The sequence below is a fragment of the Thalassophryne amazonica genome, chromosome 16 (genome assembly GCF_902500255.1).
Source record: "Thalassophryne amazonica chromosome 16, fThaAma1.1, whole genome shotgun sequence".
Taxonomy (NCBI): Eukaryota; Metazoa; Chordata; class Actinopteri; order Batrachoidiformes; family Batrachoididae; genus Thalassophryne; species Thalassophryne amazonica.
In genome coordinates, this window is record NC_047118.1 from 7,439,542 (window position 1) to 7,463,462 (window position 23,921).

A 23,921-nucleotide genomic window follows, 5' to 3' on the forward strand; every position below is an offset into this window, starting at 1 on the left:
CCCAAGTGCCAAGGACCCCAATGGCTGGAAAAGACCAATGGCAATCTCTCACATGGCTCTGGTAAACAGATAGTTACTTTCAAGAGGTAAGGATGGAGCCGTTGTCTGCCTGGATAGTTGCCATGGAGGTGGTTCCCAAGTGTAGTGGATGTGGCGATCGGTGGCACCATGCGTGGCCTCAGATCTGGCCCAACCTGACCTGATAACCTGTATAAGCTTGTTGACATGGTGGACAATAAGACCCCTTTAAACCATCATATGTGATTCATAGACTGGATTAAATAGATTTTATGCCAGATATTACCTGTTCTGAACTGGTTTTAAACTAGAGGTGGGCGATACTGGGAATTTTGGTATTGATCCAATACCAAGTAAATACAGGCCCAGTATCGCCGATATCGATACTGATACTTTTTCATATTTAAGCTTCACAGATCCAAAGGATCCAAAAGACCTAGGGCAGAATTTCACCAAACATTGTACGTGACAACAAAATACGTTTAAGAAAATATTACTCAACACAACTTAAAACAAAATCTCCTGAGGTAGAGGGCTGACAAACCACAATACTAGGGTGCGCTGCTCCGTGTTGTGTGACACAGCGCAGCGCTGCTCTTACAGACAGAGAGTAGGCTTTGATGAATCTGTGTGCGCAGCAGTCAGTGCGTGTGGGAGAGAAAAAAAGCTTGAGTATCGATCTTTTTACATGAGGATTATTCAATATCAATACCAGCGTTGGTATCGATATTAGGATCGATCCGCCCACCTCTATTTTAAACTGGTTTAAACAAACCACCTTTGGGTAAACCATTTTAGCCAATTGTCCGGATTTTAAAGTACATATTTGAATTAGTCTTAAGTTGTTTAAAAACGGATGCGTTTTTAAATTATTTTAAAGCAATTTGTGAACCAGATATAAAAATGAACGCATCAATCATCCGGCTAATTAATAACGTGAAGATTCGTTAGTTTGCAGCACAGAAAATATTAACTGCCATTTTTTTTTTAATGAATAATATCGCCTAAGCCTAACCAAAATTAAATCTGATATTTATCGCTCCTAAACGTTTTCTCACGTTTATTTTGGCTCATATCTCGACGTTACGTGACACGGTCTTACCGCCGCGTCCATGACGGACAGAAGGCGCGTCATCACAGCATGTAGATGATGTAGGACAAGAAAACCAGCCCCATGATGGCGAAAAACATCAACACCAAAATGTCCACCATGATGAAGACTTAAAAAAAAAAATTACAAAGTCACGGACGGATGCTGTAGATTTCGGAAATCACCTTACACGCAGCGGGCTGCCCGACATCGGCAAAGATCGGAGGAGTTCGGAAGCCCCTCCCCACCCGCTAATAGAGAGCCAGAGTGGCTTTCAGAGTTTATGCCCTCAGTTGAGACTGACAGGCGATTTGTTTTTTTTGTTTTTTTGCAGTGCATAATCTCACACAAGCATAGCTCCCGCATCCTTGATCGACAACTTCAAACTTGTGCGTCCATTTGTGTAAGAAAACATAAAATTAAGGCCTTTGCACATTTTATTATAAGTAATTCCTATCCATTCGATTATTTTTTTTTTTCAAATTCATACATTCACAGAAATCATACTACAACCCCTGGCAAAAATTATGGAATCACCGGCCTCGGAGGATGTTCATTCAGTTGTTTAATTTTGTAGAAAAAAAAGCAGATCACAGACACGACACAAAACTAAAGTCATTTCAAATGGCAACTTTCTGGCTTTAAGACACACTATAAGAAATCAAGAAAAAAAAAATTGTGGCAGTCAGTAGCGGTTACTTTTTTAGACAAAGCAGAGGGAAAAAAATATGGAATTACTCAATTCTGAGGAAAAAATTATGGAATCATGAAAAACAAAAGAACGCTCCAACACATCACTAGTATTTTTTTGCACCACCTCTGGCTTTTATAACAGCTTGCAGTCTCTGAGGCATGGACTTAATGAGTGACAAACAGTACTCTTCATCAATCTGGCTCCAACTTTCTCTGATTGCTGTTGCCAGATCAGCTTTGCAGGTTGGAGCCTTGTCATGGACCATTTTCTTCAACTTCCGCCAAAGATTTTCAATTGGATTAAGATCCGGACTATTTGCAGGCCATGACATTAACCCTGTGTGTCTTTTTGCAAGGAATGTTTTCACAGTTTTTACTCTATGGCAAGATGCATTATCATCTTGAAAAATGATTTCATCATCCCCAAACATCCTTTCAATTGATGGGATAAGAAAAGTGTCCAAAATATCAATGTAAACTTGTGCATTTATTGATGATGTAATGACAGCCATCTCCCCAGTGCCTTTACCTGACATGCAGCCCCATATCATCAATGACTGTGGAAATTTACATGTTCTCTTCAGGCAGTCATCTTTATAAATCTCATTGGAACGGCACCAAACAAAAGTTGCAGCATCATCACCTTGCCCAATGCAGATTTGAGATTCATCACTGAATATGACTTTTATCCAGTCATCCACAGTCCACGATTGCTTTTCCTTAGCCCATTGTAACCTTGTTTTTTTTTCTGTTTAGGTGTTAATGATGGCCTTCGTTTAGCTTTTCTGTATGTAAATCCCATTTCCTTTAGGCGGTTTCTTACAGTTTGGTCACAGACGATGACTCCAGTTTCCTGCCATTCGTTCCTCATTTGTTTTGTTGTGCATTTTTGATTTTTGAGACATATTGCTTTAAGTTTTCTGTGTTGACACTTTGATGTCTTCCTTGGTCTACCAGTATGTTTGCCTTTAACAACCTTCCCATGTTTCAATTGACATCTCTCGTGTTGGAGCCATGATTCATGTCAGTCCACTTGGTGCAACAGCTCTCCAAGGTGTGATCACTCCTTTTTAGATGCAGACTAACGAGCAGATCTGATTTGATGCAGGTGTTAGTTTTGGGGATGAAAATTTACAGGGTGATTCCATAATTTATTCCTCAGAATTGAGTGAGTCCATATTTTTTTTCCCTCTGCTTGGTCTAAAAAAGTATTTACTGACTGCCACAATCTTTTTTCTTGATTTCTTATAGTGTTTCTTAAAGCCAGAAAGTTGCCATTTGAAATGACTTTAGTTTTGTGTCATGTCTGTGATCTGCTTTTTTTCTACAAAATTAAACAACTGAATGAACATCCTCCGAGGCCGGTGATTCCATAATTTTTGCCAATCTTGCTCAAGTGCACTTCCAACACTAAACCACCAGTGAGGATAGAAAGCACAAAGCCTTTTAGTCCATGGGCCAAGCAGGTTTTCGGTACCACTTAAGGGGAAGAAACGACATGCAAGAATCCAGCCTCAGTGTATCATGGCCCACACAAAAATGTATGATAGACATCCCAGGGTGGCAGCTGTTGCCAAGTAGGGGTCAATGAAGAATTACAGAGGTCAAACTTTAAAAATGCTTGCTGTTCAGCCCTCAGAATTATAAATTACATGATCCAATCTCAAATAATCAAACGCATGCCCATATATAGAGGGGGTTCAGGGGGGTTCAACCGACCCCCCAAGAATTCTGCTGATTTTTTTCTGATCTGGATATCAACGTTATGTACGAGTATTTTCTTTTCATTGATAATAAGCAACAAGCACTAACTGTTACACAGCTATTATCACACACCCTCAAGTTTCAATTTCCTCTGCCAGAGTAATCCCTTAAGTGATGAAAGGGGAAACTGCTAGACAAACGTTTCCCATGGGGGTTGAGAGTTTTTGCTCCCTGGTCTCTATCCTCCTCTGATATCAAACAGATTAGTAGGCTTGTAAATACCATGTAGACACACAATTACACTTGTCTGGTTTGTAAAAACATGTTTGTATGTATAAGCTGAGAAATAAAGGGAGCTTCTCCTTCCTGTTGCAAATACTGTAAAGGTGCAAATATTCGCGTGGGATTTATTATGCGAATTTCGTGAGTTAAACAAGGTCGCCAAATTGCGACGAATGCGAATGATGCAACCGACAGGCAGGTATAAAGTTTGCATTAATGTTACCTTGGTTCTTCCTGGGTGGTTCTTATGGCAACTGATCCAATCCAAAGCAAGAACTATTTGTATATAAAAATGTATTTCCTAAAATGATACATTTTGGGTTTCAAATGAAATTTATGTAGCTTTTTCCCCCTCGAAATCCTCAAAAAGCTTCTGCTTCGGGGTCTTCGCCCCCCCGAGGTCATCCCTTGACCCCACCGGGGGCCCTGTGGCCCACTGGACACCCAACTCAAGGATTTGAACCCCCCCTTTCCCATTCCTATATACGGCCCTGAAATTGTCACTCAAGTTGCGGTTGCATAATGGTAATATGTATATATAAAAAAAAAAAAAAATTCCTCATATCTAACAAAATCAGGAGTTGTGGCTTAAGTAATTGAAAAAAAAAATGCTTCCTTGAAATCCTTATCACAAAGGCTCAGTACAAATTAAAATCTCGAGAAGAAAGTTTGCATGCAGAGCATCAGAAAATACCTCTTCGGTTGGGTTGACTTCAGGACACGAGTCTTCATTTTGACTTTGAAGCCTGCAAGCTGACGCTTATCCCTGGATATCAAACCATGAAGTGGACTACAGCCTCCAGGTCCCCCTGGGTTGGGCACCAATCCATTGGAAATTACTTCCCCAGCCAAGACTGATGACCATTGACAGCTGGGTGGACTAAGACGATGCACATTGCAGGTCATCTTGGACAAAGAATCCTTGAAGTTACTTAAAAGATCCAGGATCAAATGGCTGACTTTGATCATGTCAACCCTGTTAAGACATTCAGTTTTTCAAACCCAAGTGAGGATTGATCATTTTATTCACAAATGTAAATTGCACTTAGGAGAAATTCGGACCTCCTGGCAAACTTTCATATCTTAAAACTGAAGAACCATAACTTTTCTTGTCATCTAAGTGGGCATATGAGCCCACTTAGATGACAAGAAAAGCTGCTCAAACAGTTTATTCATTTGGGAAGTTGACCTTTGGTGAAAATAAAACAGGCTGACAGTTAAAAATCTACTGTGTCCCTGACCTTACGGGCAACTTCCTCGTTTAATTATTTTTGTTTTAGTTGACAAGTTGGACTCATGATTACGTGCACCAGTGGTCATTGACTCAGGTTTGTATTGATCACGAAACCCATGATCACAAATTTGATTGGAGGAAATTCAAATGTGCAAATTTTCACCCCAGTGGATTAAGTTTCCACTAGATGGCTATGGTAGATTTAGCAAGATGATTCAGTGAACACTAATAACACACACACACAAAAAAAAAAAAAAAAACGTGTGTGCAGAAAACTGGCAGACTCAAACTATTCACATAAAAAAAGGAATCTGCCACAAACACAAAAATTAAGAAAATTAGAACTGAAGACATTTAACAGAAATGGAGTAGATCATATTCCAACAGTAGAATTCACCAGAGTGTGTCCACTGAATTACTGATGTCATATGAAACTATGCCAGAACGTGAATCAGGTTGTAGTGAAATATGATTAATAAATCAGTAGTACTTCATGATTATATGATGGGGTAGCAGCTATTACTTGTACTTCTCAGCAAGGTCTTTGATTCAAACCCCAACTGTGCCTCAGTCTCTTTGCTTATCTGGAAAATCACCATGAATGACAAACCATGCCACGTCCACTGTAGAGAATCCAACCTAATAGTGTAGCCACTCCTGGATATGTTGTACAAAATCATCAACATTATGATCCACCTATGAACGAGATAAGCCCGGGTGACTGACGACTGGAAGACTTTCCCTGTAGTGAAGATGTTCAGGGATTGCGAGTACCCTGTGGATGGCAGCATTTCCACCCTTGAATAAGAAACTTTTCATCACAGGTTACAAGTGCAGCAAAAGTTCTCTGGAAGCATCTGCATGCTCACTTTCCTACCTTTTGTCTTCTTACATACTTTTTTTACGCTTCCCAACATTACATGTGGAAAACATAAAAACCCAAATCCACCAAAGCACCTTGCAGTTATAGTACGCACAGATAAAACATACACCAAACTTTTGCAACACCACAAACTGCAGTGTGAGAAAAAAAATGACCTTTTATTGAACTGCAGATTCATCAGTACAATTTGAAGTGCTGTAGCAGGAGATGACATCAGGTCCTGAAGGTCAATTGCATTCCAAGAACTGAATATATGTGTGTGTGTCAATATGCATAAGGTATTCATTTTTTTTATTAATACTTAAAAATTAAAAATATCAAAAGAACAACAATTAGAGATGGAATGCACATAATTGGTCTCAATGCTATTGTGCTGAATGCATTTGTCGATTACATGATTTCACTCTTCAAAGTCTACAGTATATAACCAGTATCATAGAAGCAGGGAATGTTATCAGAAGCGCAGGAGCCTACAATGAAGGCTGAAGGTAAGACGGAAACCCGCAGAAGGATGGATGACGGGATACTAAGAAAGAAAAGTGAATGAAATGGTGGATATGGAATGGCACAAAGGTGGAGTAAGCGAGGTCAGAGTAGAAGAGCGAGCGGGATTAGGAGGTGAACTCCGGACTAATATCCAGGTCAGCTGAACACCCTTTGCTCTCATCCCTATGCTCTGCCACCTAGGGGTGAGAGTGAAGGATTGCACATCTCCAGGCACCACAAACGCATCAACGCTACACGCATCATAAAACTCCAGTCTGAACCATGAAGACGGAACATTGGCTGCTCCCACTCGTTAAAAACCATCTATTGAAGTCCGCACGAAAAGGGAGAAAAAAAATTTACTCTTGGAATGTTCATGTGATATGTTTTGGGAATAGTAGCCTCCAGCCAGTTTAAAGAGATTTGTGATCGTCTTCATCAGCACGTCCACGAGTCATCGCATTAGGAAGCTGCAAAATGTTAAACACTCAACTCCCACCTGCCACAGTCGCCGATTTTATGAGTTGCTTCCCAGAGCAGCCGCACCCTTACAAAGCCTTCCCGAACTTTAAGATACATATAACTGTATGACGGAATCAAGCTACTCCCCCCCCGCTTTTTTAAATAAAGTTGAAAGTTTGAACCCTCACCCCGCCTGTGAACGCAACGCCCCGATCGCTCACAACAGCAAGTCACCACACAGAGAATGAAACAAGAGGCGTGAATGATCAGGGGCCAATAAGATTTACACCAACGTCAACTACTCAGATCGATGTCGTCCTAAAGTACCCGAGCGCACAAATAACGCAAACGGTAACAAACATTTTCTAACTCACAAGAATCTTTATGGGCGCTACCTGCACTGCTTCAGTCCCTGGTCCCGACGTACGAGGATCCCACCTGCGCTTACAGACTCTTGTTAAAGGCGAAACTGATGAGAAAAGTGTTGCGGCTGACATTCCATTACTTTACTTTGGGGGAGGGGCTTGTGAAGTAAAACCCACTTTTTCTACCGCATCATTTCTCAGACATTCGATCACAACTCACAGAAAACAAGGAATGTTGACTCACAAAAACGGGAATGAATTTAAACTTATTGTCAAAAGTCGAGCCGTGCACAGCCTTCGGTTTCGCTCATGGATCTGCCGACGGCGATTGTGCAGGAAAGGGGAAGGACTACCTGCTCCAGCTTCGTTTCTCCACAGCTCGACCTAGACCGCTGTGACTGTAATCTTACAGTGCCCCTTTTTCCGATATGACCGAGTGAACTCGCGCCACGAGGCGCTCTCCAGTTAAAGTAACCTTCCAGTTTTTTACCCACAATGCAGTGGTGCGCATAATGTCTACTTTAGTAGAAGAACGTGTCTGTTTATAAATATATATATTTAAAAAGCTCTCTTAAGACTGATTTCCTGCTGAATGCTGTGACAGCATGAGGGTGACGAGGTTAAAGGAATGTACAGAAGTCAAAAATATTCCAGTTTAGTTCTGAGATTCTACATCGTTTCCAGTCAGGTCAAGATTACAGTGAGAAGTTCACAAAAACAAAGACATCGGCCTGTGGATTACCATACCCAAACTCTGGAATTAATTTGAACACGGTATTAATGCCAGTCGGCGTCTGCTGTCATGGCAACCATGCACTGGCTGATGGGTCTTTTAAGACTTTTTGTTCTTTCTTGTTCTTGTGTTTGGGTGTATTGGGGTTAAGTGCTACAGTGAAGAGATGAACTGTGTGACACGACACGACCCCGGACACGATGGCAAACATCCAAATGGAGACATCAGCACAGACAGACAGACAGACAGGTGCTGCTGACTGACCTAGAGTGGGGGCAGAGCGGGGGTGCAAAGGGGCGGGGTGGGGAGATTCAGGGTGTCGCAGAACAGATTAAAGAACAAGAGTAAAATCAAGAGAAAGCGGCGTTAAGATGAGATGGCACTGGGCTTTTCCTTTCTTCCTCCTTTTCTCTGTCTCAGATGGCTTCCACGTAGTTGGCAGGCAGCATGCCCTGCTGGCCGGTGCGCTCCACGCGGCCATACATCCAGCCCTCATCGATCTGCTGCACATCCACGATCACGTCCCCGTCCATGAAGGACACCTCGTCCTCGTCGGCAGCAGAGTAGTCGTACACGGCCCTGTAACGCTTCTGTGGACACACATCACATTTATCGTGTTTATCAGTTTCATACAAAGAAGAACTCACCAATCAAGTGCTTAAAGCTACAGTGTGTGCGATTTTAGTGCCATCTAGTGGTGATATTGCATGATGCACCATATAGTCACCTGTCTCGTGTCTTTGCTGCGCTGCAAGTGTGAAACACAGACTGAGGGTCTGTCCACATGGAGAACATGAAAATGGCTCCCAGAGTGGATAAATCTCAAAATGCTGCCTTTGCATTTTTGTGTGTACAACCAATACGCAACTTTTGTTAAACAATGATGTCATAGTGGCATCCATCCCACTTTAGAGGGAGCAGCTCTCATTTCTAGAAATCTGGCCAATTTTTTGGGATCCTCCAAACTGTGACTGTCTAGCGTTGGGACCAGGAGGCAGAGCTGTGGTCTTATACACCTCTCTGCAGCTTCTCTCCCCCTGCCATCCCCTCATTACCCCATCCCCGTAGAGACGGTGCCTGCTCCCAGACCACCAATAACTAGCAAAAATCTATTTAAGCATAAAAATTCAAAAAGAAAAAATAATATAGCACCTTCAATTGCACCACAGACTAAAACAGTTAAATGTGGTCTATTAAACATTAGGTCTCTTTCTTCTAAGTCCCTGTTGGTAAATGATATAATAATTGATCAACGTATTGATTTATTCTGCCTAACAGAAACTTGGTTACAGCAGGATGAATATGTTAGTTTAAATGAGTCAACACCCCTGAGTCACACTAACTGTCAGAATGCTCGTAGCACGGGCCGGGGCGGAGGATTAGCAGCAATCTTCCATTCTAGCTTATTAATTAATCAAAAACCTAGACAGAGCTTTAATTCATTTGAAAGCTTGTCTCTTAGTCTTGTCCATCCAAATTGGAAGTCCCAAAAACCAGTTTTATTTGTTATTATCTATCGTCCACCTGGTCGTTACTGTGAGTTTCTCTGTGAATTTTCAGACCTTTTGTCTGACTTAGTGCTTAGCTCAGATAAGATAATTATAGTGGGCGATTTTAACATCCACACAGATGCTGAGAATGACAGCCTCAACACTGCATTTAATCTATTATTAGACTCTATCGGCTTTGCTCAAAAAGTAAATGAGTCCACCCACCACTTTAATCATATTTTAGATCTTGTTCTGACTTATGGTATGGAAATAGAAGACTTAACAGTATTCCCTGAAAACTCCCTTTTGTCTGATCATTTTTTAATAACATTTACATTTACCCTGATGGACTACCCTGCAGTGGGGAATAAGTTTCATTACACTAGAAGTCTTTCAGAAAGCGCTGTAACTAGGTTTAAGGATATGATTCCTTCTTTATGTTCTCTAATGTCATACCAACACAGAGCAGAGTAGCTACCTAAACTCTGTAAGGGAGTTGGAGTATCTTGTCAATAGTTTTACATCCTCATTGAAGACAACTTTGGATGCTGTAGCTCCTCTGAAAAAGAGAGCTTTAAATCAGAAGTGTCTGACTCCGTGGTATAACTCACAAACTCGTAGCTTAAAGCAGATAACCCGTAAGCTGGAGAGGAAATGGCGTCTCACTAATTTAGAAGATCTTCACTTAGCCTGGAAAAAGAGTTTGTTGCTCTATAAGAAAGCCCTTCGTGAAGCTAGGACATCTTTCTACTCATCACTAATTGAAGAAAATAAGAACAACCCCAGGTTTCTTTTCAGCACTGTAGCCAGGCTGACAAAGAGTCAGAGCTCTATTGAGCTGAGTATTCCATTAACTTTAGCTAGTAATGACTTCATGACTTTCTTTGCTAACAAAATTTTGACTATTAGAGAAAAAATTACTCATAACCATCCCAAAGATGTATCGTTATCTTTGGCTGCTTTCAGTGATGCCGGTATTTGGTTAGACTCTTTCTCTCCGATTGTTCTGTCCGAGTTATTTTCATTAGTTACTTCATCCAAACCATCAACATGCTTATTAGACCCCATTCCTGCCAGGCTGCTCAAGGAAGTCCTACCATTATTTAATGCTTCAATCTTAAATATGATCAATCTATCTTTGTTAGTTGGTTATGTACCACAGGCCTTTAAGGTGGCAGTAATTAAACCATTACTTAAAAAGCCATCACTTGACCCGGCTATCTTAGCTAATTATAAGCCAATCTCCAACCTTCCTTTTCTCTCAAAGATTCTTGAGAGGGTAGTTGTAAAACAGCTAACTGATCACCTGCAGAGGAATGGTCTATTTGAAGAGTTTCAGTCAGGTTTTAGAATTCATCATAGTACAGAAACAGCATTAGTGAAGGTTACAAATGATCTTCTTATGGCTTCGGACAGTGGACTTATCTCTGTGCTTGTTCTGTTGGACCTCAGTGCTGCTTTTGATACTGTTGACCATAAAATTTTATTACAGAGATTAGCGCATGTCATAGGTATTAAAGGCATTGCGCTGCGGTGGTTTGAATCATATTTGTCTAATAGATTACAGTTTGTTCATGTAAATGGGGAATCTTCTTCACAGACTAAAGTTAATTATGGAGTTCCACAAGGTTCTGTGCTAGGACCAATTTTATTCACTTTATACATGCTTCCCTTGGGCAGTATTATTAGACGGTATTGCTTAAATTTTCATTGTTACGCAGATGATACCCAGCTTTATCTATCCATGAAGCCAGAGGATACACACCAATTAGCTAAACTGCAGGATTGTCTTACAGACAAAGACATGGATGACCTCTAATTTCCTGCTTTTAAACTCAGATAAACTGAAGTTATTGTACTTGGCCCCACAAATCTTAGAAGCATGGTGTCTAACCAGATCGTTACTCTGGATGGCATTTCCCTGATCTCTGGTAATACTGTGAGAAATCTTGGAGTTATTTTTGATCAGGATATGTCATTCAAAGCGCATATTAAACAAATATGTAGGACTGCCTTTTTGCATTTACGCAATATCTCTAAAATCAGAAAGGTCTTGTCTCAGAGTGATGCTGAAAAACTAATTCTTGCATTTATTTCCTCTAGGCTGGACTATTGTAATTCATTATTATCAGGTTGTCCTAAAAGTTCCCTAAAAAGCCTTCAGTTGGTTCAGAATGCTGCAGCTAGAGTACTGACGGGGACTAGCAGGAGAGAGCATATCTCACCCGTGTTGGCCTCCCTTCATTGGCTTCCTGTTAATGCTAGAATAGAATTTAAAATTCTTCTTCTTACTTATAAGGTTTTGAATAATCAGGTCCCATCTTATCTTAGGGACCTCGTAGTACCATATTACCCCATTAGAGCGCTTCGCTCTCAGACTGCGGGCTTACTTGTAGTTCCTAGGGTTTGTAAGAGTAGAATGGGAGGCAGAGCCTTCAGCTTTCAGGCTCCTCTCCTGTGGAACCAGCTCCCAATTCAGATCAGGGAGACAGATACCCTCTCTACTTTTAAGATTAGGCTTAAAACTTTCCTTTTCGCTAAGGCTTATAGTTAGGGCTGGATCGGGTGACCCTGGACCATCCCTTGGTTATGTTGCTTTAGACGTAGACTGTGGGGGGGTTCCCATGATGCACTGTTTCTTTCTCTTTTTGCTCCGTATGCATCACTCTGCATTTAATCATTAGTGATCGATCTCTTTTTCCTGGTTCTTTCCCTCAGCCCCAGCCAGTCTCAGCGGAGGACTGCCCCTCCCTGAGCCTGGTTCTACTGGAGGTTTCTTCCTGTTGAAGGGGAGTTTTTCCTTCCCACTGTGGCCGGGTGCTTGCTCATAGGGGGTCGTTTTGACCGTTGGGGTTTTTCGTAATTATTGTATGGCCTTGCCTTGCAATGTGGAGCGCCTTGGGGCAACTGTTTGTTGTGATTTGGCGCTATATAAGAAACAAGTTGATTGATTGATTGCCCGTCTCTATAATCTTAGCCTAAACCCGACCGCAAGAACCCGTGTAACAACAACTACGGACTACAGATTTGTGTTCATGCTACAGAAGCTACTGAGCTTATTGGGGTGGCTTCAGCAAAAATCAGCTGCTCCTTTTCTACAACAAGAGGCAGCAAACAGTCACATCTTAGTGAATTTATAATCCAGCGCAATTCAAAGCAGAAGTTCAACTTTGTCATTGGTCCACATCAACATCTCAGCTTTTGCTCTTCCTTTAGTATTCCTGTTTGCCATCAAGTTTTATGCACATGCTCCACGTCGTCGTCTTAGTTGTTTTTTGTTCGTTTTGTGGGAGCATTACAGTGCCACCTACAGGCCCGGGATATACACTACAGAGTTTTCTGCAGTTTTCAGTGGTTTCGTGTGTACATGGATTTCTTGAAACAGTGCCGTGTTTACGGAACACTTTTTGAAAATGGCAAAGAAAAAGATTGCATAGGGAAAGTTGTGTTTCTCTGCGGACAAGACATAAGTATGCCCCTCTTGGGCTCCTATATCAACATGGTGGTGCAACATGGCGGTCTGCTCCCATGTGGACAAGATGGGCTCATTGTAAGCTTGTGAAAACACATAAAATCATTCTGCACAAAGGAACAAAGGAACCACTGCTGAATCATTATGAAGAGTGTGCTTTCCAAAGTTGAGCAAATAATTATGTTTCTTAATTCATGTTTTCATGCTTGTTAAAAATTTGACAGAGAACGTACCCCAGTGCTGGGAGGTGGGGCGGCGGCCGCCTGGCGAACCGGTTCAGGAGTAGGATCATAGTGGTAGTTCTGAGAGGCCGCAGGAGGCTGGAAAGCTGCTGATGAAATGACAACAAAAATGAATCAACACAATCTTTGTGGCCGGGACAGAGTTGGCAACAGAACCTCCAGCCAGATGTACTTTAGCGTTTTGTGGATAAATACATATTATAATGTATGGAATAGCAGGCAAACAACTCCTGTTTGCAAGTCTGCAGAAATTCTTAGAGTATAAAGAACACAAAATCACGACAAGTCAAGGCATGCATCCAGTAGAAGCTAATCCCCATTACACAACTCCTTGAACAATAAGTATTCTGTGTGTACAGTGCATCCAAAAGTATTTACAGCACTTCACTTTTGCCACATTATGTTACAGCCTTATTCCAAAAAGAGTAAATTATTTTGTTCCCCTCAAAATTCTACTCACAGCATCCCATAATGACAACATTTGAAATTTTTGAAAATTTATTAAATTAAAAAACTAAGAAATCACATGCACCTTTGGCAGCAATTACAGCCTCAAGACTTCATGAATATGTTGCCGCAAGCTTGGTGCATCACTTTCAGATTCAGACTCAGATTCAGAAGCAGTGAAGCTTCAAAACCACAGAAGAAGAGGCGGGCCAAAGCTTCCACCCTGCGCGCAACATACGCAGCCATTCCTGTGTAACAGATCCACAGCACAATGCAAAGCTACACAGGCCCAATCACTTAGTTTAGACGGGTGGCCAGCTTTAGGAAGAATCCTGGAGGATCTGAACTTCTTCCATTTACAGATGATGGAGATCACTGTGCTCATTGGGACCTTCCAAGCAGCAGAAATGTTTCTGTACCCTCCCTCAGATTTGTGGCTTGAGACAATCGTGTCTCTGAGGTCTACAGACAATTCCTTTGACTTCATGCTTGGTTTGTGCTCTGACATGCACTGTCAACTGTGGGACCTTATATGTAGACAGGTGTGTGTCTTTCCAAATCATGTCAAATCAACTGAATTTACCCCAAGTGGACTCCAATTAAGCTGTAGAAACATCTCAGGGATTATCAGTGGAAACAGAATGCACCAGAGTTCAATTATGAGCTTCTCAAAACACCTTTTTTCCACACTGTCATTATGGGGTATTGTGTGTAGAATTTTGAGGGAGAAAAATGAATTTCATCCACTTTGGAATAAGGCTGTAACATAAAAAAAAATGCAGAAGAAGTGCGGTGTTGTAAATACTTTCTGGATGCACTGTAAAGCTGCAGTGCTGAAGGCTTCAAAATATACTGCTTCAAGTCTGATTGTTCTACACTTATGTAAACATGGTAATCTGGTGAAAATTCACTGTCAGCAATAATACGCCCCCCAAAATGCACCTATGGATTGAACATTACACACATTTAGAATTTGCTTTCTGAATCTGAAACGCTTTATGGAAAATGTGACTGAATATGAAAGCGTGAAGTAAACACGTTCAATGAGCGGCATGACAAAACATCACCCCGTTAACGGAGATATTCTAGCTTCTGGCAAAAAAAAAAAAAAAAAACAGGAACAAAGTACAGACAAAAAACACGAAATGAAAGGCAAAGTTCAGACGCTCAACAGTGACTTAGTGTTTGTGGACAAGAAGGGGAATGAACAGTGCAACATCCACATCTTACAGCTTTGATGCAGACAGCAAAGACAGTTGTCATTCAGTAAAAGTCAGGTCTGTAAATAGTTGAACTTTGATTACATGTTTTTTGCAGTTTTTTTACTCTGCAACAGATGTGGTTGTAGCGTTGACACTCAAAGAGTTTAACAAAAATACTATATCTCCTTTAATTAATTTACAAGTACTTTGTCAGAGGATGGATACTTGAATATTTCCAAGTCAATGACTGAAGTCTCGGACTCCACCAACAGACTCATGACAATAACAAAGGTGTTCCCCGTTTCTGCGGTTGTCACTGGAGTAACTGTGCATCAGGCAACTTTTGATAAGATGTTAGATATAGTTTGCCAGAAGGGACATGATGGGGGGGGCTGTAGGCTAGATTTGATCCTGCTTCTTTTTCTTTTAATTAAAATTCTTCTGTACTCCAGTCCACCATGACTAGCCAACACTAGTTTTCCATGCACAGCTGTAGCAGCCTATAAATAACGGTCAGGGTTGTCACGGGTGTCTTGATGGCTTCCCTCACTATTCTGCACAATCACGCAGATTTTCAGAACTGCCTACTCCAGATAGATTTACCACAAAGTACCACATCCAGTTACTTATGACCTCTGAAAACGGAGGGAGTAGGTGGTGAATTGGTTGCAAATCTGAAATGGTTAACAGATACTTCTGCTCTAACAGCCCCATCAGTGCCAAAAACCACACATGAGCAGGAGCATGTCACCTCTGGGGCCTGAGTAGAGGCAGGTCAAGTCTGGGAGCACGCACTGGTGCTACGCATTGCTACATTCACAGCACCACGGTCCTGTCTTGGATCCTGGGTGGCAACCACCCAGGCAGGCAACCAGTCCATTCCCACATCTCCAAAATAACTACCTGATCTGCCACAGCCAGGTGAATTTTAAAGTCCAAGCCTCAAAACACAAACCCAAAGCAGTTGCATCCTCCCACTGGGTTTGAGCCACTTTCAGGTCTTCAAACCTCAGCCAGCAAAGGCATTGCAACGTGGATGTTTCAAAGCTCCCTTAGCAACAGTGGAAGGTGGTCATCTTTGCTGAGAAAGGATCCCTTGGCCTTCTCCAGCTGCTGGGGTCCTCAGTATTGTGCTGGATCATGCACAGAGAAGCGCACCATATGTCAATATGTCACAGCTGAATCTCCCTCACAATACAAACAATACTTCATCTGCGTTTCCTGAAGTGATAAAAAGTCACGTCCCTACAAGTTCAACACTTGTGCTGCACACGGGTACATTTTGAGTGTCGAGTCCAGGAAATGATTCAAAGCCTCGGTCTCAGTCTTGATCCAGTTTGTACAGGCTTAAAGTGCATATCTCACTTCAGTCAATACTATCTTATAAATAATTATATGCCAGATTATTAAATCATTCCATCCAAATCTTTAACTTGTGCGGGCACTGATATAGCTGATAAAAGTAAAATAAGCCAAACTGCATCAGAAAAATTAATAGATTAATAGCCATTTTATCCATATCGTTACATAACTTTGGGGACCAACTTTTACCAGGCTGAAAGTCACTCCGCTCCGTCTGTGACCACTTAGTTTCATGGTTGGATTTATGACAGCATGTCAACCCAGACTGCTTTCAGTAATCAGAACAAGACCCCCCACATCCAATACGTCTAAATAAGACTGAAAAGCAGAGAGTAAAAAATGCACAAGTGAGTAATAAATTCATTTGAATATTCCAGACACAGTGGATGGGGAAGTGCGGCGATAGTTGGGCTTTGTTAAGCGTCATTGTACTTGCAGCAGAATACCTGAAGGAGCGTTGCTGGGCTGGTGGGATGTGGTGTCTCTTACTCCCGACTTGCTCTTCTCGTACTCCTCATGGTACCTAACCTGCAAGAGATCAACAGGACATTACCTTTAAATAAAGCAGGAACATACATGCTTTTTTTTTTTTTTTTTTTTACCTGAAACACTATGCAAAAGCAGCAGAACCAACTTTTCAGTCAGCAACCCAAATCTGCAGTTTTTCTTAACCACCACCAGAGGGCTCCCATCTGCCCTCTGGCATTACAGTTTTTTTGTGATGGGTGGGGCAGCTACGTGCAGCAATGTCTCAGGAAGCAGCTTGGCGCTCAGAGGAAATGACATGGCAGCAGCAGGAAGCCCTGCGAGCTCAGAGTTACCTAGCAACCCGCACTGACACATCAGGACAAACAGGTGAAGTGAGAAAAAAAAAAGGAAGCAAGAGAAGCGTGAATGTTTGAATGAGGCAGCGAGAGGAACACTGACAGCAGACTACCAGATCTACCAGAAATGCAGACAATGGCAGCATTCAGCGCTGCATGAAACCCTGTAACTGGCCTGAATAATCCGTCCTCTTATTACCGTGCTGACACCACAGACTCACACTGCCTTGGACAAAAATTTACAACCACCACCCCCCCCCGTCCACTCTGACAGCAGCACTCAAAGACAGCACTGTGCCGGCGGCATCAGCGACAAGTGTGTTCACAGACTGGATGGGATGATGAAGTGTTTGTGCAGGGACAGTGAGGTAATTGACAGAGAGAACACAGTGGTTCTTCAGCAGCAATATGTTAAGTGAGAACCAGTGATTAGGATCAGGTCGGTGGAGAACTAAACGCCTTTCTGATCATTCTCTTAGTCTTTGCTGTACTAAGAAAAATGTGATGGGAAACTGAAGTGACCGATCCGGTGAATCAACTTACCACATCAAGTGAAAAAGCAGCATATCCCCCCCCCCCAAAACAAAACAAAACAAAAAAAACAAAAAAAAAAGTCTTTGCGGGATGGTAATTCCTGGAAGAACAGCCAGGGCGGGTGTGACGCAAACCATTCTCAGAAAACTCCGCTGCTTCTTCAGAAGTTAAACATTTTCAGTTTCCTATTAACATTAAAGAGCAGAACAAGAATGCAAAATAGGGTTAATTGCAGGGCTTCCCCTAACCAATGGAATAATGGCACTACGCCATCACGGTGATTTTCTAACTGAGGATGCTTCCTCTCCATTTTCCCAGGTAATTTTGTTTAAATTTAATCAAAACTCATCTGTTTGCAGCTGCGCCATCTAATTTTCCCCCGGTACCACTGTTTACCTGTGAGATCTCGTGAAGCGGTGTCATCTCGATGTATCAACATGTGAGACTCGCATGTCATTGGTCAGGTTAACTGTGACACTAAAAAAATAAAGCACTGTTATCAGTGCAAGTTGTGAAATTTCACATAAACAACTTCAGCTGACTCGCTGTTTACATCGTGAATCATGACAAAGCTCAAGCGGTCCACAAAGCCGACCGATCACAAGACTTTCTGTATTTTTTTTATGCCATCTTTGGCAGTAACCGCCATGCATGCCCACAGAGGTGGACCACCTGTAGAAACGTTGGAACGTCCAGGGTGCTGCATTCAACAACCGCAGGTGGGAAGGGGACATGCCAACACCAAACAGTGCCCAGATGGAAGAAAGTGGGCTGCAGGCCACGTCAACGCTTACCACCAATGGGCTGGAGACATTGTAGCGCAACAACAATGCTTCAGCCCCTGTCAATAAAGACGCTCTTGTCAAGAAATCTCTAATGCACCCTGACTTTGATTTTTTTTTTTTTTCCCCTGGCTCTTTAGTTTGTTATTTTATTATTTGTTATTTGTTAGCTGAAGTTGCAGGAAATGGCTTCTATTGGTAGTTGAAAAAGGCAAAACGCAAGAGCTTCTCCCCATGGAGGAGGGGCCTACTTGCCCTCTGGGCCAAGCCTGCAACTGACTTGACTTCTAGCGCCATCATGTTCTAAATTTCTAAGGAGAGACCTGAATCGACACAGACATTTTACAGAGATTGCACAATGGTGGTTCTTCCCCCTTAAAAACACCACATGGGTGACCCTGGAAGGACCAATGTGGCACCTGGTGTGCACAACTTGACTATGGTTACTTTTAAAAAGGTATATAACAATCTTTTCTTGACAACAGGGTTAATTTTATGCAATCTGCTTTGAAAACAGTGCAACACATTTAATGGTCTTTATCAGCATCTCCCTGAGTGAGTGTGTGGTACATGATTAAGTTTCCTCTCGCAAATTTCCTGCAATATCATTTATGAGACGAAAACAGCGATTACCCATCACCCTCCACAGTAATTATGTAATTAGAGAGGCTGGTGCAGAACTGGTATGTGTGCAGAGTTGGAATTTAAGATTTAGTGCGTCTTGCGTGGAAATAAAGACATTTGCAGCAAACTGGTAACCAAGTTACCTATTCTGCATTTACAGAGAATAAGCAAATCAATCATTTGAGTCAAGAGGCAGTGAATGATTCAAGTGGAAAAACTATAAGTCTACCACTGTAGAGCAGAAGCACTGTCAAGGAGAGATCGCTGCACTTTAACACCTCATGAAGTCAGATGCTAAAAGGCTTTGGTTACGCGTCACCACTTCACGTGGTTTAATTCTGATGTGTCACATGCATGTGACAGCTTTCCAAACTGAACAGAGCTCAAATTAGTTCCACAACTGCCTGGAAGAATGTCCAACTTTTCAAGGCACATTTTACAGAAAATTGTCACATCTGTCATCTGTATTCCAGTGGGGCAGCAAACGAGAGCTGTTATATAAAATGATGCCACTTCTCGTCATTAAAGATTTCAGGCAAACAAAAAGTGAAGTTACTATAGCACATTCATTACAGAGTGGCAATAACACGTGGATGAGATCCATCATCCATCACCAATGGCTGAATGACAGCATGACATGAACGCAGCGTTTCTCAGAATGGTCTGAAGATGACAAGTGGTCCATGAGCATTCCCTAGTGGTCCATGAGTATATTGGTAAAATATCACATTTTAAATAAATATACTCTAACTTCAGTTGTTCTCAAACTGTTTAAAAATGACTCCAAAGTCTAACAGATAGTAACACACTGATGGGGTGGTTAGCAGACTATTGTTTTTGGTTATTTGGGGGAGTTAGGTTATCTGACAAATTTTGAAAATTATTGGTTAAGCAGAACTTGGTCTGAAAAACTTTGAGACGCATTGTGTTAGAGCCATCATCGTGATGTCATGTTCCCAAGCCAACCACACACACACACTCCATTGTCTCTGCTGCAACATATATATATATACATATATACATACATATATACATACATACATACATATTTGTTGATGTCGGGAATTTCCCCAGAGAACAAATTGTGCACTAATGATTGTGTGCCAGTCACAGCACATACAACCAAAAGATGGTGTTAAATTATGTTTGTGTGTCAGCCGTGAACAAGCTGAACAAGCACCTTGACACTTGAATGAATTTGATCCTCGCACTGCCGCGTAATTTGCTGTGCCAATGCGTCCCGCTTTATCCTGCTTGACGCCACGCTATCATTTCATAGCCAATGACGCATTTGCTCTCAGAACTTGGCTGATGAAACTTCTCTCATCACTCCCAGAATCAGAGGAATTTTCTACAGCTGCAGGTTGTCTCGTGCGAGTTGTGCGGTGGAGAACACATTTGAAATCTTGTCTCAAAGGTGATTATTTATAATATGTATTATAACGGATTGGTAAAATAGGTGCATTTCATTTCTTCTCAAGAGTTAGATAATATATCTATAAAGTTATGTTTATTATAGATGTAACATCTCGTCATAATTGTTCAGATGTCGTGTGCGCAATGACACGCATAGAAACGCAGTGCTTTTGAATACACTGTGCAATGTTTGTGACTAGTTCATGTAAGTGGGACAAAATTAATGCGTATCAGGAATTTTGAACATTTCAAGGTTTTCTCTGTGCACTGGTACGCAGCCACGCACAGGTCACAGCATGTTTACTCACTGGCAAGCCAGTGCGGAGATCAAATCTGTGCAAGAGTCAAGGTGTCTTGAATGTGCTCCTACAGGAAGACGCGCTGTGCTGGTCAGCTCAGAATAGCCCGGCAGCAACAGCGATGCACAAAAAAAAAAAAGAAAAAAAAAAGTGTGTGGCTGAAGAGACAATAGCCCACGTGCCCTTTCTGTCCGAATGTCCAGTGGGGAGATCCCTTGTGATCTGGCTCACACCCGATGGTGAATGTTGTGTGGAACTTGGCACCCAATTTTGTTGGTCAAAATCAGATGCCGTTATGCATGCATTGGGGATCAGATTCTGGAAAAACAACTTTTTCCAAATCTTGAGAAGGACTCAACTGCCTCAAACACAACCAGACATCAGCTCCTTCAGAAAATCCATCTGTTACACATCAAGTTACGGTAAATTAGCAATAGTAAATAAATAATCTTGTTTATCATTTAATTTAAGCTATTTTAAAAAGCATAAAAAAAGTATGTATAAAGTATAGCACCCCCTCCAACATCCACTGGGATGTTTTACTGTAGACATCGTGGTTATCCAGTGAAGTACACATCACCCAAACCTGTAATTCATTGAAAAACTGATGTCACGGAGCAGTTTTAAACATGAAAATAGTCCTTGTTGAAGTCTTGACTGAACAAAGTAATTAAAACAGCCCTAATTTGCAAAATTAACTTTTATCAACTTTCACGAGTTCATGTTCAACATAGTCAAAGTCTTAATTCTGCAACTGTCCTTGTGAAATTCTCCTGCTATACATCTCATTAGACATACACAAGCGTACGACGAATCTGGATGCCTGAGTAATCTGTGAGCAAATAGTACAAGCCCTGGTTTCGCCTTAAAGGGATACTCCCCTCATATTAAAATAGTTTCTAAAAGATAAAGATCATATCAACCTTGAAATACAGTTGATAATAATTGGAATTTATTTTTTGAGAATTTTTCAAATGAAGTTTCCTCCAGTTGCCTGTGCTGTGACATCACAAGTGCTCTTAACACACTGTTGAATGTAAACACATGTATAGAGATATCAGTAAAACTCCTTACAAAATCTCAAAAATAGGCTAATGATTTGACTAATATTCATAAATAAGAGCAAGAAATATAATTTTCTACTTTCTGATGTCACATTATAATTTAAGTGTAAGGTTTTCAGGTGTTTTACTGGAGTATCTATACATGTATGCACACCAGGCTGCGCAAAATCAGCACTTGTGACTTCATACATGTAGCACATGGAAGGCTGGTCAGTTTTTTAAAAATCATAAAAAATTAAGCTAATCTATTGCAAATCTTGTTTTTATTTAAGATGTCACTATTTCAATATATAATCTCTTACTTTAGGGGTTAACATTGATGAGTAAAGTGTCCCTTTAAATTTTCAAAAGTTGCTTCCTATTTTTTCCTGAAAAAGGACTACAAGGCGCCACCCTTTGGTGGCCCGGTGAGCGTGACGGCACTTACGTTGCTGACTTGGTCCTGAATTTTCTTGAGTCTCTGCAGCTCTGGTGTCTCATTGACCGTGCTGAAACCTCGCCCTTTATTCTTCACAAAATCCTCCTTGTAGGCTACCTGCAAGAACAGGGGAGTCAAACAAACAAACAGCCATTTAGGTGTTAAAATTCAACTGCAACAGATTTTTACAAATGTTGATCAAAAGGTTGAGCTTATCCTGTCATAAACATTAAAAAACCCCACTAAAAATGGAATTCTCATAAAAGTTTTTTATTTATTTATGAAACAGTGAGTTGGGCAAGTGTAGCATTTAAAAAAAGTGGCAGAACCAGGATATATTGTTTTAATATGTAGGTATGAGGAAATAAAGCGTGACGAGTATGTCTGTGTGCGGCCCACTGATTTTTGGCTTGTGTGGTGACATTCACTTCCCGTTTGCTGATTGAAGGCTTCACACAGGGACATGTTTATAACCATATATGGTTAGACTGAGAACCTGTGTCTGACAAACAAAGTGTACGTGAGCGTGTTAGCCTTCCCAACCAATCCCAACCCTTTGGACAGAAGAGGAAGTGTTCAGCCCCTGCAGAGTGAGCTAAATGCCACAAACTGCAACGCATGAAATTCTCCCTGTAACTGTTAACCTGTTGGCGCATTTCTCAGCCGTAACCATGCAAATGTCTTCAGGTAGACTGTTGCGTTAAATCAAAGCAAAAAAAAAAAAAAGCTACGCTAAGCTTTATCTTATCTCTTTAAGGCTCGCCACGCCAGTGATTTTCAAACAAAACCACTGCATTCCACCTCCCCCTCGATCCAACACTTATTCTCGCCTCCATGGCGACGGCACCTATTGCCTTCACGCCAACAAAGACGCCCGATCGTGTGGTCCACTACCAGGAAGCAGAGCTTCATCCCTGCAGCCACTCCTCGCTACAACACAGACATAACGTGACAGCGCTGAACAACCCTGCTCACGTGACATCACTATGAGTCACAGGAAGTGAGTGTGTGTCTGTATCTGCCATCACACCGTGTGTGTGTGTGTGTGTCTCGGCTGAGTGCTCTGATGGATCCTCACTACATAAAATCTGATCCACAGCCTGTTCACAGAGACAAACCTACAGTAAAACTCAGACGGCTTTGACCTGTTTGTCCTTCATTCCGTCTGCCGTCATCACGATGAGCCGGCCCAGATTTTAGCTTTTCAGACTGCCTCCCCACCGTTATTAAGCGTCTGTGCAATAGCTGCTTCTTCTCCAATCAAATCCCTGCTTCCTTACCCCACCCACACCCCTCTCGCTCTTTATTATTTACTTTTTTTTTTTGTATCAACAGCAACAGACAGAATCTCTTCCCAAAACCAGAGCCCTTCCTCTATAATCTATGCTTTTCTCTGATTCGACTTACATTCCTCATTCTGTCCTCTGGAGATTTCAGCGTTATCTCTTCCTCTTTCACCACACACCCCTCCCTCTCTTGGTGGTGGTGCCTTCCTGTCTCTTCCTTGTTTACTGCACTTCCTCTCCTCCTCCCCAATTCAGTGTCCGTCTTTACGATATTTCCCTGCCTCCTCTTCTGTTGTAATTATGCTTCTGCCTGCAAAGTCTTGTAACGAGGTGAGACAAATCTGTACCCTACTGCCATAAGAATGGACTGCCAGTAGCAAAATAAGGGACTACAATGCCACCGTTCTCCATAAATCACCATCAAATTCCTCCATCTGATAGTTTACAGGACAACAACAGGCTTCGTCAAAACTGAATATAGCGACTGCAAATACACTGTACCCAAGGAT

The 23,921-nt window shown here is 41.6% G+C and overlaps 1 protein-coding gene across 1 annotated transcript; it reads right to left on the reverse strand.

Annotated features, from left to right (window-relative positions):
* Positions 1-6,041: 6,041 nt before the first annotated feature.
* LOC117527295 (LIM and SH3 domain protein 1-like) lies at positions 6,042-23,643 on the reverse strand. Its single transcript, XM_034189593.1, has 5 exons — positions 23,534-23,643; positions 22,136-22,243; positions 16,612-16,693; positions 13,146-13,243; positions 6,042-8,540 (listed from the first exon to the last, which is right to left on the reverse strand). Exons 1-5 carry the CDS (start codon positions 23,540-23,542, stop codon positions 8,367-8,369), a joined length of 471 nt encoding a protein of 156 aa, XP_034045484.1. The 5' UTR covers positions 23,543-23,643; the 3' UTR covers positions 6,042-8,366.
* Between the last annotated feature and the right edge of the window lie 278 nt (positions 23,644-23,921).